Raw genomic sequence first — 14,722 nt, 5'->3', positions numbered from 1 at the left:
AAAAATAAATGGTTACTAGCTTGTACACTCCACTCAGTAAAAACACCCATTCTGGTGTCTCTCCTTAATCTTTTCTGTGAAAGTGCAAATGAGCGGAATAAATCCAATACATATCGCTAGTATAAATTATAAACTGGCATTGTGTACATGTTATATGTATATTAAATACCAAAGTTACTTGTGACATGTTTATATCAAAAAAACTGAATGCATCTGTACAGATATACAATATAACGTACCTCAGAAAATTGCTATGAATGAAAAACTGGAGAATATACACTATGATATTCTGAAATTCAAAACTTAAAAATTTGCCTTTAAATATTAAGTTTAAAAAAAGTGCCACTTATAGTGAAAGTCACCTGGGCAAAAATAATTAACAACCCCTGCATGATTTGAACTCCTGACCTACAGATCGTCATACTAATGAGTTAACCCACTGTACTAACCATCTAGATAATAAGATATAAAAGGGTACAATGGATATGTCACTGACATGTATTCAATTTCAGTTGTGTTTCTAAAGAAAGTCAGCCATTTTATGTAGATGATGTGATATTCTTTTCATTTAACTGTTTGGTAACAAATCACATCCCACATGTGGCACCCTTAGGGCTGTTTTCAGGTATTTACAACACCCTTCCCACAGGTCTACAAGAATGGAAGGTGTCCATAAACAAAATGTCACACATTCATGCATAACTTCTAAATCATGTTACATCTGTGTATCTCAATTTCATTAAATCTACAAGTGTCTGTACCACAACAAAGGTTCAACCTCAAGGTACTAGATTACATTTAACCAAGGCTGTCACTGTCCTTTTCGGTACAGGGTCTGGATCCCATTAGATTGGGAAAATTATCAACATTTTGGGTCAAATTGGAAATTTTATTTTTCAAGCCTTGTCGAAATGTGCGAGAAGTTATAAGTAAAAACTGAAATAACACGATATATTTTTTTCCATACACACAATGCAACAATTTGTGATACTGGGAATTTCTAGATAAGTAAATTGAGGAATTTTGGGGGTTTTCCCAAGTCAAAGAGATTGACATATAAAAATGCTTTTTGGGGGAAAAAGACATATTAAGAAAGACATATTTATCCATCTTGCTATCTACACACACACACATACATGTATATATATATTACAGTATTGTGTGTTCCACAATGTCCACATTGATCAAGTTGATAAATTCTCGATACATTTTAATGTGCATGTTAACCACATGAAACACACCCTGACATTAACATGCCATAACCATGGATTAATCTGGAAAATCCAATTACATTTGCATAATTTAGATAAGATACCATGATTATAAATGGGATTTAACTATACAGCTTTTGCCATTGAAATGAAACTTAATACCCTTGTCAGATTATCCTTATTAATACACATACGTGCCCGCTTTTTTGAAGTAATTTTTGTATATAGAGCATCTTGTGAACTCTTTTTTAACACCATGACAACTATTTTCTTTAATCGCGTTAGATCTAACAGTAACAGTCCTAAATAGGGAGGAAAAAACGCAAATTGTCAGTCTCCCGGTCTAAATAAAGATTTAATTATCCATTACTTCTGATAGCCGTATTCTGTCGCCATAACGATAATTGATCGATAGATCTAAAAATCACAGCCATGAAAATCAGGTCACAGTGACCTCTTTTCAGCACAAAATCCCAAAACAAAACAAAGTCAATGTTGCAGCTGCACTATCTTCGAAATCGATATTCGTCTACCCTCCGCCATCTTTGATCCTCTGGACAGTCGTTCATGATAACCCAGACAAAGCATCTGATACATCATATTTAAAAAAAATCAGTCACTTACCTCAATAAAATTGACTTTGAGTCCAGAACCAAAGGCACACTGCACTTTTCTGTAATATCCACGACCTAAAATTTACATTTCAAACAACTTCCGGTCTGAATAAGTAACGGAATATTTCGAGCAACAAGTATTTTCCCGGAAAATATGCGAATACGTTCACTGCGGTATCTGATTAGAGATTCGTTTTCAGCTGAAATAGAATAAGTTACAGAATATAGACAGTACGTGGCAGACCCTTTAAAGACGAGGATCTGGTGGTGTCCCATAATATAATTTCTTTTCTTCATTTTTTTTTTTTTTTTTTTTTTTTACTTTTTCTTTAAATTGTAAAATGGCTTTCAAGACGTTTTTCAATAAATCTAATTAAAATTGAATGTTAGATCCGCTCGCGTACTCGCAGTTATGTATGCGAGTACGCGAGCGGATCTAACATCTAATTTTAATTAGACTGTTTTTCAATCTAATTAAAATTAGCTGTTTTGAATCCGCTACCGCTTCTCAAACGTAGATTCGCGGTAGCGAATTTAAAACAGCTAATTTTTATTTGATTGGACGTTTTTATATCGGTTCATTTCGTCTTTGTTCGAATCTAATCGGATCAAATTTAAAATTGGCCAAGATTTATTATTACATGTACTATCATCAATATTATTGAAAATGGTGATTGTATTCTGCATTACTTACTCACAAAGCGTAAAATTAAATCCGACTAGTTTTCTACGAGGTGTGTCCTATACATCTAAATTAATCATTATCATTGATCATCATCATCATCATAATAATATATTAATACAATGAATAAAAAAGACATATTTGGGCTGAGAATAATTCCACCAGTGGAAGCCAAAATATATAGATTTGATACTGTACATGTAAAATTAAGGAAAACGCAGGTCAAAAGAGGGGGGGGGGGTCTACGTCTGAAAACCTAATATTCTTAACGGCAATAAAAGTGAAAGTCGCGGCCCCGTTTACCGATGAATAAACCGTTCTGCTAATGAGTGTCATGTACACCTATTTAAAGAGCCGTACCTTTTAAGCTGGCCACATCGCTATGTAAGTGAAAATTTACTGAATGGTACATTTTAGGTCTATCCTGCATGTACATAGAATTTTCAGCCTGTACATGCAGTGGTGGATTTAAGGGGTCGCAGCACCCCCCCCCCCCCCAAAAAAAATATTTTCAAACTTAAGGTGAATCGTGGTAGAAAATGTAAACGATAAAAGAAGCAACAATTTCTTCCAATAAATGACAAAATCTTTTGATTTACTGAATTACTTTTATTGAGAAAACTTACCTTTAATTTCCAAAAACCCTTAGAATTTGCGTCATTTTAAATGACAGAAAATTACTACATAGGAGACACATGCATATCTAGTCCTATAAAATCTGTAAAATCCAGGAGCTTCCGGGGCCTTCGCCCCCTGGAACCCCACCAGGGTTTTGCCCTGGACCCACTGGGGCGGCCCCCAGACACTCTGCCTAAAAAAAGTTGCCCCCCCCCCCCAACCTAACCGCAATTCCTGGATTCGTGCCCGACATGCATCTTAATAACATTGGGTATTATGTCGGTTTGACTTGGAGCTCGTACAACACATCTAACCTTAGAAATGTCCGTTTTTCGAAATCCTGCAAAATACCGGGTGTCCCCTCCCGATCGAGTGGCGGATCTAGTGGGAGACACGGCTGTTGTAAACTCTCTCCTAGCTTGGCTCCTCTTTTTAAACAAGAGGCCCATGGGCCACATCGCTCACCTGAGTCACCTTGGCCCATATCAGAAGACTTTCCATATATATTTGCATGTAAAACCTTAGTCCCTATTATGGCCCCAACTACCCCTGGAGGTCACGATTTTTGCAAATTTGAATCTACACTACGTCAGAAAGCTTTCATGTAAATGTCAACTTCTTTGACCGAATGGTTCTTGAGAAGAAGATTTTTAAAGATTTTCCCTATATTTGTATGTAAAACTTTGACCCCATCCCCCACTTGTGGCCCCATCCTACCCCGGGGGCCATGATATGAACAAACTTGAATCTGCACTATGTCAGAAAGTTTTCATGTAAAAATCAGCTTTTTTGGCTCAGTGATTCTTGAGAAGAAGATTTTCCTATATATTTGTATGTAAAACTTTGATCCCCTATTGTGGCCCCATCCAACCCCCGGGGGCCATGATTTGAACAATCTTGAATCTGCATTATGTCAGTGGTTCTTGAGAAGAAGATTTTTAAAGTTTTTTCCTATATATTTGTATGTAAAACTTTGATCCCCTATTGTGGCCCCATCCTACCCCCGGGGACCATGATTTGAACAAACTTGAATCTGCACTATGTCAGAAAGTTTTCATGTAAAAATCAGCTTTTCTGGCTCAGTGGTTTTTGAGAAGAAGATTTTTAAAGATTGTCCCTATATATTTGTATGTAAAACTTTGATCCCCCTTGTGGCCCCATCCAACCCCCGGGGGCCATGATTTGAACGAACTTGAATCTGCACTATGTCAGAAAGTTTTCATGTAAACATCAGCTTTTCTGGCTCAGTGGTTCTTGAGAAGAAGATTTTTAAAGATTTTTCCTATATATTTGTATGTAAAACTTTGATCCCCCTTGTGGCCCCATCCTACCCCCGGGGGCCATGATTTGAACAAACTTGAATCTACGCTATGTCAGAAAGTTTTCATGTTAACATCAGCTTTTCTGGCTCAGTGGTTCTTGAGAAGAAGATTTTTTAAAAAAATTTCCTATATATTTGTATGCAAAACTTTGATCCCCTATTGTGGCCCCATCCAACCCCCGGGGCCCATGATTTGAACAAACTTGAATCTGTATTATGTCAGCAAGCTTCCATGTAAAGCTCAGCTTTTCTGGCTTAGTGGTTCTCGAGAAGAAGATTTTTAAAGTTTTTCCCTATATATTTGTATGTAAAACTTTGATCCCCCCTTGTGGCTCCATCCTACCCCCGGGGGGCATGATTTGAACGAACTTGAATCTGCAATATGTCAGGAAGCTTTCAGCTCTTCTGGCCTAGTGGTTCTTGAGAAGAAGATTTTTAAATGACCCCACCCTATTTTTGTATTTTTGTGATTATCTCCCATTTGAGAGGGACATGGCCCTTCATTTGAACAAATTTGAAAGCCCTTCACCCAAGGATGCTTTTGGCCAAGTTTGGTTGAAATTGGCCCAGTGGTTCTGGAGAAGAAGTGAAAAGTTTACAGACAGACAGATGGACAGACGACGGACAAAATGTGATCAGAAAAGCTCACTTGAACCTTCGGTTCAGGTGAGCTAAAAAGGTAATATGCACTGTTTCGGTTTTCATCCCCCTCCCCCAATTTGGTGGTGGTTGGGGGGGGGGGGGTTTGCTACATTTTGGGTCGCATTAAGTATATCCCGACACCCCCTGTACTGATGCGGACTGTAGCTTATAACAGACTGGCGATGATTGAGAGTGCGCGAACGGAATTTAGGGAAGGGGGCCATGCAGACTAAGCCCGTCCTCCGAGACTTCCTACACTGTACGTCTATACACAAACATGGTTTGTGTGCAAACGAACTCTGGCGGAAGTTTAAGTGCCTCCTAAGCGGAATATCACTATAGACGAGAAAACCTAATATTTTTAACGGCAATAAACGTGAAAGTCGCGGCCCCGTTTACCGATAAATTAACCGTTCTGCTAACGAGTGTCATGTACACCTATTTAAAGAGCCGTACCTAAAGCTGGCCACATCGCTATATAAGTGAAAATTTACTGAATGGTACATTTTAGGTCTATCCTACATGTACATGTACAAGGGGGGAGAGGGATCAAATTTTTACATACAAATATATAGGGAAAACTTTAAAAATCTTCTTCTCAAGAACCACTAAGCCAGAAAAGCTGAGATTTACATGAAAGCTTCCTGACATAATGTTCAAATCATGGGCCCCGGGGGTTGGATGGGGCCACAATAGGGGATCAAAGTTTTACATACAAATTGACCCCATATTGAACCGCATATATAGATCTTTCACGTGTGCAACACTCATACAATTGTTTGTTAAACAAACCGTGTATACCAGTTATCCTGGGTCACTTGCCTGCAGTGCGACTTCCTAGTGCACTATAATAAAATGATAATGCACAGTACTGTGGGCGTGGATCATGCGGGGTGTTTAATAATTCAATTTTCAACGGACAGGAAATCCTTCTCCGGAAATACATTGACTTTATTACAGTATTGTATATTGTGAGTACTATGTATTACACCCTTTAAGCACCAGTGGTGGGTCCAGAAGTATTTCAGAACAGGGGGTGGGGGTGGGAGTGAGCTTAATGGGCCTGTAAATATGGAGTTGTGACGAAACAAGATACATACATTTTAGTTATTTTTGACATTCGTATTTTTTTTCTCTTCCAAAATGGGTCATATTTGTAAAGGGGTGGAAGGGAAGGGGCATGCGCCCAACGCTGGATCCGCCCCTGGGAGTTGTACTTTATAGGCAATTGCAGATCACATCAAAGTATAATTGCACTGATTAGCTCCCTGCCCCTGCAATCAGGGATAGGATTAATTAAATTCCAAAAATAGGAAATAAGCGACCCATCATCACGTTCTGTTCATAGAGTCCTTCTACACACCATTGAAACTAGGAAACATTGGCCGACTTTTACGGCCCGTTTTCGGGTGAAGAAAACTCGAAGAAGGGAACACTCATCTATAAATAGTTAATTCAGAAGATGAAAAGCACATTTTAATTCGTGTTCTGTATATAGTTCTGCGTGACGTATAAATAGGAGGATAAACAATCTGTAATTAGAGTGTTTACTTTATAACAGTGTTTTCCTCTAAAGTACTAACTAGTACATTAAAAGTAGCGATACTATAAACACAAAGTACATGAAGTGTATGATTTGTTCCCTTATCTTAAAACAGAAATGAGAACCAAAAATTGGTCATTCAAATCAAACATTTCGTTATCAAAAACATACAATGGTTTCAAACTTCAGTTCATAAGGTTGATGTTTTCATTTGATCAATTTTACAAAAGAACCCACATCGAACCTTTTGATTCACGAGTTTCTAAATTTCAGAATTAGGAGCCCACTGGATCTACTAATCCAAGACGCTCACCAACTTTTTCAAAGTCCGGAAGTACTTTATACTCGAAGTACTTCCGTTCGTACTTGGCGACCCGGATCATGTAGGAGCCGTATTTTTCCGGATCATGCGTTTCTTCTCCTTTGTGTTTCTTGATGATGTTCACCGCGACATCGCTGAAGTAGGACGGTTCCAAAAAGAACGGAACTGAGAATCGATCGACTCCTATGTCTAACACACGATGACGTGTGGCGCGAAACTTGTTCCCGCCGGTCATGCGGTCAAAAAGGTCGCCGATATTCATAACGAGACTTGTTGGCCTTGGTTCCACTGCAACCCAATTTCCTTCGCAGTTGACTATTTCGAGACCGGTGTAGTTAAATGTTGCCAAGAGTGTGAGGAAATTTGAGTCGGAATGATCAGGCGTTGTCAAGATTTTCCCGTCCTCGATCCGGGCGTTGCTAGGGGGCGGGCCGTTCCATGGCGGGTAGTGCAGGATGCGGTAGGTGGAACACGGTTTGTTATCAAACAGGTAAGTGAAGGCGTCGTCTGGTAAGCCAAGACCGAGTGCTGTCAAGCGTAAAATGTCCATGGCGAGGTTATGCATGACCTCATACATGGAGGTCATGTATTCCTTAAAAGGGAAAGTTCCGTCTTCTTCCGGCCAAGGACAGGTTTCATAATACCAGTTTTCTGGTTTCACCTACAGATGTAAAAGAAAAACAAGCTTATCTAGAGTGCTAGCGCCATATCTATTATTTGCTATTATATATGCAAGCAGAGGTTATCAGAAGCGGTTAATTATAAAATTTATATCATGATAGTACTTTGAATTACTTTGAATTTATAAATTTTTGAAAGACATGTTTTTCTTGAAGTAACGTTAGGGAATGTTATCGGTTGGTTTGCATTGCATATATAAACGTGATAGAAAAATAAAATACGCATAGGTTAATTACATTGTGATACAAAGTATTCAGTTTCAAAATAAAATCAATAATTCGACGCATACATGCTTATGACTGTTTTAAATTAAACGATTTAAAAAAAAAATGTAAATTGAAGAATTATTTTATTGATGTTAACATGCAACTATAAAACATTGAATTCTCTTAATGTGGAAAATTACTGTTTTACAGTAAAATTAGAAAGAACCAGGAATTACAAGACCAATGTTGAAGATGAGTTACATTTTTTTTTCATGACAGCTTTATGTATAAAGATATAAGAAAGAAATGTTACCCTCTGAACATCTACAATTCAAATGATGATATATCAAAGGAAAACCATTGTAAAGTACTATGCAACCCTGTCAATGCAGTTCATGCTAGAAGGTTATGTGAATTTTTACATGAATGTTTTGAATTACGCAACAAAAGTGTTATAATTATTATACTAATGTTATATGCAATATTAAATGTGCATGTCAAATACATGTATATATACACTTTTTTCCCCCACATATTTGTATATGAACTGCTAGTATTTGGTTTATTGTCATTATCTCATTTTGTGTAACACGATTATGGTGAATCAATAAAATAAATTAAAAATAAATCTAATGTGGTTACAACATATTATTTGTAGTTTACATTTGTATAAGTTATAAATATTCTTCATTGCAAAGTAAGAATGTACTATTATGCATATCATATGAGGGAAGATGCACCCTCCCTTTTTTTTCTGACAAAGACCATATCCTTATCATTTAGAGCCCCCCCCCCCCCCCCCCCCGTTATTTTTCGCAACAAATTTACAAAGCATCACTGGCATTCCGCCACTGCTTAAATATATAATATATGATATCAGCCTAGTGGCCTCTCCCCACCTTTATTGACTGGAATTTTTAAGTAAAAAAAAAATATACTGTAGCACTTGATAGAATATTGAAGAGACAATGTCACATTTTTTAAGAGAATGGGGCTTGGCAAAGTAAACTTCTTGTATTTTAACACCCTACTCTATTTCTGTGAAATCAGTTGTGGGCCAAGTGAACACTTAAACACACCTAATTAAATCATAATGCTATTCATTATTTTTGAAGATGTATAGGCATAAAACACAGAGTAGAAATTTTACCACATGACCTTACGAGGGCAGTATTTTCCCTGCGCAATGTCGCGGAAAAATCCATAAATGGGTTTGTTTTACCAAGTGAGTTTACGGAAACTGTCGAGTAATTATCCAGCGTATATGTCATTTTTAGTCGAGAATACAGCTCTTATAGCGACAAACAGTTAGCAATATGCAATGAAGTACCAGAGCTAGTTGCATTAATTATTGCTAATCTTGTATCCAAAACATTACAAGTATAGCTTAATTTATCAATGATGCCGTCATGTACATGTAATACAAATATAGTTATTGTTGGGCTACTTGCATGGAGCCATTAATGTACTACATATAATTAGCCAGCAAAATAAAAATTGGATAACGCAATCGCAAGTTATAGACACACACACTGGATTTGACCTTTAAAATGGAGGCTCCGTGTCACTACAAGCGTTGGCACGATAAAGAACCCTAAATGGTCAACCTTTGTGCTACTTCCTCATAGGCTGGTGCCTTTACATGTCAGAGTAAAAAATTCTCAAATGGGAGGAGAAAACAAGATGCATACAATCAAAACGCAACTGTTACTGTGTCCATATGGTCTACACGAATACCGGGAATATACCGGTGGCTAATGGCTAGATTGATTGATTGTATAATATTTTTTGTCCATCTCGAGAATATTTCACTCATACGGAGACGTCACCATTGCCGGTGAAGGGCTGCAAAATTTAGGCCTATGCTGGGTGCTTTAATATGGCCATTGAACAGGGAGGGGTTTCTACTGTGCCACACCTGCTGTAACCCGGAACCTCGGTTTTTGCGGTCTCATCCGAAGGACTGTCCCATTTACGACAAGCAAGGGGTATTGAGGACCTATTCAAACCCGGAACCAGATATATATGTGTCCAGATAATAGTTTCAACAGCGGCATAGTAAACCCCGAATATCAATCATTCTAATTTTAACTGCGGCATAGTAAACTCCGAATAATTCTAGTTTTTGTAAACTGTCAGAAAGTCATACATATCTAAGGCAAACGCCTGCCTTCCTGAGCACATGGACACTAAAATCAGAGACATGTATAACATGTAATTGTGTCTCTGTTACAAGTTATGAAGACAGAAGTAGAAGTCCACTCCTTTTCTCCTGAAATCATTACCTGTACATCACCAGGTTCCACTGCCCGGCCAAATTCAAACCCCTCCTTGCGACTCGGTTCCCCCTCCACAACGGGGAAATACCCACGGTAGATATTCTTGTTTTCAGGGACCCAGTTTTTCCTACATAACTTCTTCTTTTTCTCCCAGGGTTGAGAGAAGAACCATTTGCAGGCCTGGAAAAGTTGGTCAAAGTCAATGCCCTCCACGTTATCAATGAAGAGGAAGCCGATGTTTTCTAAGGCGTCCACTACAATTTTGGCCAGTTCGGGTCGGTCCGTCTTGGATTTGGACATGTCCACTATAGGGAGTTTGATAGTGGGTCGTGAATCCGCCATCGTGTCCTGTAAAGGGACATAATTCAGAATGTTAAACTATGTACATCTATTACACGGTTGTTCAATCTATAAAACAAGCATGGATTCAGAGGAGAGGCCTGGAGGTCCTACTCCTCCCAAAGATTAAACAAAAGCTTAGTGAAAAAAAGTATACCCTCCCCATTAACGGGATAGATAGTAAAACCAAAATAGTCACATGTATATACTCTCCCCAGAGAGAGAGAGAGAGAGAGAGAGAGAGAGAGAGAGAGAGAGAGAGAGAGACTGTGACTCATTGTAAACATCTAATACCTGAACATATACCAGGCTTAAATTTTTCGAAAAAATCTTTAACCTAACTTCAAGTATTCTTTTATTTGAGCAGTTTAAAAAAAAAAATTAATTATTTCAACTCATGTATATATTTCGAGAAACCCAAGCCAGAATGTTATATTGTCGATATATTGTAAACATCTAGAATACCTGGAGATAAAACTACCATCAGACTGGCAGAGACTGCGAATTCAATGAAAAATATTGTCTGTGCAGTTACGTGGGAGGTAGGCATGGCCTATTTACCTGGGGTGACCCTGTTGGAGTGCTCAGGGTCCGGAGGGGCGTTACTCTTTATACATCCAATCCAGCGTGTATAAATATTAATGAGTGTCATTGAGATACACAGGAAACTGAGGAAGATTATTTGATCATCAATTCGACAGAAAACTACAGGCATCAATTAATTATTAATTGTAAACGAACATTAAATCAATGAGTTCATGTCAAATTTCACTATTTCAGAAATAAAAACTAGGATCCACGCCTATACAAGTTAGGACACATTGAACTGTTGAAATTGTACACGTACAATGTTTGGCACACGGTGATGTATTCATCGACAGATCAATGAATGCCGTGACATTTAAGTAAAAACACGACGACAATATTCTTTAAATACATTACATAAGCTAGAGTCCTTGAAACTAACCCACTGTTATTCACAGATTTGTAGCCAACTTTACACAGGATACAGTAGGAACACGGTAATTGATGACTTGTGAAAGAAGAACTCTACTTTCCGAAAAAAAAAACATTAGCTTCAGGGAAAGGGGGGGGGGGGGGGCAAGGGGAGTCCCACGGGGTACGATCCAACCAGTGGCGGATTTAAAGGGGGTGCAACCGGAGCCCCCATCTAAAATTTTCAAATTTAAGGTAAATCGTGGTCTCTTGTTTTGAAAAATGTACTAAACGATAAAAGAAGCAATCATTTTTTTTTCCACTCAAGGAGAAATAAATGACAAAATCTTTTGATTTCTTGAATGACTTTATTAGGAGAACTTATTTTTTCCCCCCAAAACCCTCAAAATGTGTGTCATTTTATTGATCTTACCTTATTAAGAATGATAGAAAATAGTACAAATGACTAAATAGGCCGCGACATATTTCAACTCTATAAAACCTGTAAAATCCTCCTGGACATTATCAATAAATTAAATCACTCATCGATTGTAACGGAACACGAAGTAGTTTTCGATTGATTGCTGATTGATACACGACAGAAAATTACAGGGACTAGAGGTGTGGTGAACACAGGTGTGTTATAGAACAGTGCTGATAAAGCATGACAATGATAACTAGTACATTATACATGTATATACCTGACATTATGTATATACACAAGTTATATATATATATATATGTGTGTGTGTGTGTACACCTTTAGCTGTACATATAGATATGTCCAAAAATGTCCTGTATATTCGCATCGCATGTATATCATTACCCCTACATCTCGCCGAATTGTTCTTCACATGTACCTGCACATCACTAACCCCACCCCCACCCCCTCCAAATACCGGTCTATTACTAAGGCCAAGTAAAATTAATTAGTAGATTATCATTCAAACTTCACGAAAAATTGGGGCGGGTGGGAGGATTTTATTTTTTATTTTTCGCCATGGTATTCTTGACCTCGAAAATGCCTTCTCTCATTGAGAAAAGGCTTTATAAATCATAGTTACATGTGTATTTGGGTTTCTAAAAGGCTAAGTGAAACAAAGTACGTTTACGATACCGGACCGGACATAAAAATATCCAGAAATCGTAATTTTGAAAAATGAAAAAAATCGGGGCGGGGCGATTTTCGAAGGGCGGGCGGGAATGCTAATCTACTAATTAATTTTACTTGGCCTAATATTACCTCCCTTCATGATGTCCTTCACACCTACATGTATAAATCACTGCCCCATGATACCTATATTAGTACCCTCCCTCCAAATACCCGACTGTATACTACCATCCCCTCCCCAAGATACCTGTATATCACCCCCCCCCTTCCCTTCCCCCAATACACGTACCTGTTTATTAGTACCCTAGATTTCGCCCTCTGTCGTGCTACTTACCTGTTCGTGCTATACTTCACGTGACGGATAGGTCTGCTTCACCTGTGGGAAGCAGATATAAGTGCACACAAGCACTATTTATCTAGTACTGCAGTTTTGCTGTTTGATAAAGTTGGACAGGTCCAATTTGAAATGAGGTCATTTTAAAAGATTTATGGTGGCGGATCATGCTTGAGTTCAGAAATCCAGATAATGAGGGTTGTCAAAGTGAAAAGGGGGTGGAACTGGAATTAAAACTTGATGGCTTCTCAAATAATTTTGACAAGCATTGCGTTAATTGGAGTCTTCTGCTGTGTGTGCCTCTAAATGAATTTCAAACTCATACTTCATTATCTTAAATCGTGCGAAGGTGGGGATGGGTAGATGTTGAATGTTAATTACATTCTTCTCATTCACTAATACTGTGAAAGGTAGTGGGAGGGGATACTCAACATATCTTTTATTTGCATAACAAAATAACAATTGTTATTGTCATAAAAGTTGAAGGGGCAGTCCCGGACCCTCCCCCTTTCTATTCTACATGCCTGTAATTTATACACTTTGTTCAAACAATGTATAGAGTTTAACTCGATTGAATTATAAAAAAAAAAAATTCATTTATTATCCTGGCAGGATAAAAACGCCCCATTTCGAACTAAGGTGTATTTTGAAAGTGAATAATTATGTCGACGTGAAAGCGTTTATATGTTAAAATTTTCTCTTACTCCAAGGTAACATTGCAGTTCTGTTTGTTTCCATGTAAATCATAACAGAAAAACATGTTAGGTGTAAAAGATTTTCATTTATTAGAAATGACGAAAAATGTAGCGGCCTGCAGGCTGTAGACAGAATAATCAGTGATAAGAGTTGTCAGTCAGACGGGGAGCGGGATAGGGGGAATCACTTAAATAGACGTGTGAAGGGGGGGGGGGGGGGGGCACTTTTAATACGATTGCATGTATATATGGGAAACGAAATCATTTTCCTAGGTGATATATATTCTGACAATACTTTTCACGCGTCATCAATTCGTCATGAATATATGTATTAGAAAATCGCCTTTTTGTTCTTGTACTTTGTAAATAGCATTCAATAATTTGTTAAAATTGCCAGATATCATTATTTCATATAGATAAAAATTTGACCTGGTTTCTAACATGCTAAAATACTGTTCAATACGCCTTTAATTGATGCTCGGAAACGCGTAACGAGTTGCTTTTATATCTTACACACTGTCGTTCTTGTAAGTACTTATTGCAAAAACATCGTAAAAAATCGTAAATTAATAATTTCTTATTAATAAATCAATAAAAATGAAACGTATTTTTAAAATAATAGCACTGAATTAACACTTGTATTTAGATATTTTCTAAAAGATCTTTTATTCAGAACTCTTATATGACATAAATGAAGAATATTTTTCTTTTGGGGATGAAATTATAATTTGGTGTCTGAGAATCGGGACAGATTATTATTATCGCTGCGATATAATGATGTCAGCAAATAGTTTTGTTTTGTTTTTTAATTTTTGGTAGAGATTATAATTTCGGTATTTTATATAGGGAAAATAATAATAATGTGGGGATACCCTACGGCTTTCAATAAATACGAAACCCCGGAAAACCCTGATTTCTTAGATATTTTTATTGCAAAATCTGGCATGGAATAAGCTGTTGTTTTGGTAAACAGTTTTTGATTAAGGGCTTTTTATACAATATAAGGAGTTGTTATAAACTATATATCATAAGAACTACATATTGAATCAACATAGGGTACGTTTTTTCCTCGGAATGGAAGCACTAGACACACACACAGACTGGAAGATTAGTCAAACACATCAATAATCCTTTTGAAAATATACATGAACGTTGGATTCGGAAATGAGGATTGCGCCAAATAGGATT

At 37.5% G+C, this 14,722-nt stretch overlaps 3 protein-coding genes across 11 annotated transcripts in view; 1 reads left to right on the top strand and 2 right to left on the bottom strand.

Annotated features, from left to right (window-relative positions):
* The window catches only part of LOC125661680 (sodium- and chloride-dependent GABA transporter 2-like), a 33,916-nt gene extending 31,940 nt beyond the window's left edge, over positions 1-1,976 (bottom strand). For 2 of the 4 annotated variants that reach the window (XM_048893781.2, XM_048893784.2), the window contains exon 1: positions 1,836-1,976. The gene's annotated coding sequence lies outside the window, so the exon portion shown is untranslated. The remainder of the gene's footprint in view (positions 1-1,835) is intronic. The other 2 variants (XM_056146169.1, XM_056146172.1) reach the window with 1 other exon arrangement.
* The window catches only part of LOC125662394 (uncharacterized), a 1,158,266-nt gene that overhangs the window by 961,331 nt on the left and 182,213 nt on the right, over positions 1-14,722 (top strand). The gene's annotated exons all lie outside the window — the stretch shown is intronic.
* On the bottom strand, positions 6,550-12,962 carry LOC125661719 (uncharacterized). 6 transcript variants are annotated; one of them, XM_048893859.2, is made up of 3 exons: positions 12,840-12,962; positions 10,126-10,467; positions 6,550-7,614 (listed from the first exon to the last, which is right to left on the bottom strand). In XM_048893859.2, exons 2-3 carry the CDS (start codon positions 10,459-10,461, stop codon positions 6,907-6,909), a joined length of 1,044 nt encoding a protein of 347 aa, XP_048749816.1. In that variant the 5' UTR covers positions 10,462-10,467; positions 12,840-12,962; the 3' UTR covers positions 6,550-6,906. The 6 variants fall into 6 exon arrangements, with proteins under 6 accessions (XP_048749816.1, XP_048749815.1, XP_048749814.1 ...); XM_048893858.2 differs by having other exon boundaries at positions 12,795-12,908; XM_048893857.2 differs by lacking the exon at positions 12,840-12,962 and adding an exon at positions 11,426-11,518.

Source organism: Ostrea edulis, chromosome 8 (genome assembly GCF_947568905.1).
Source record: "Ostrea edulis chromosome 8, xbOstEdul1.1, whole genome shotgun sequence".
Lineage (NCBI taxonomy): Eukaryota > Metazoa > Mollusca > Bivalvia > Ostreida > Ostreidae > Ostrea > Ostrea edulis.
This window is presented reverse-complemented; position numbering and strand designations above follow the sequence as displayed.

What these genes read in the sequence shown, in the direction of transcription:
- LOC125661719 (XM_048893859.2), bottom strand. Translation starts at nt 10,461, where the DNA reads ATGGCGGATTCACGACCCACTATCAAACTCCCTATAGTGGACATGTCC. An exon ending in TGGAACCTGGTGATGTACAG is followed by an intron (nt 7,615 to 10,125) that starts GTAATGATTTCA and finishes TTACATCTGTAG; the next exon opens with GTGAAACCAGAAAACTGGTA.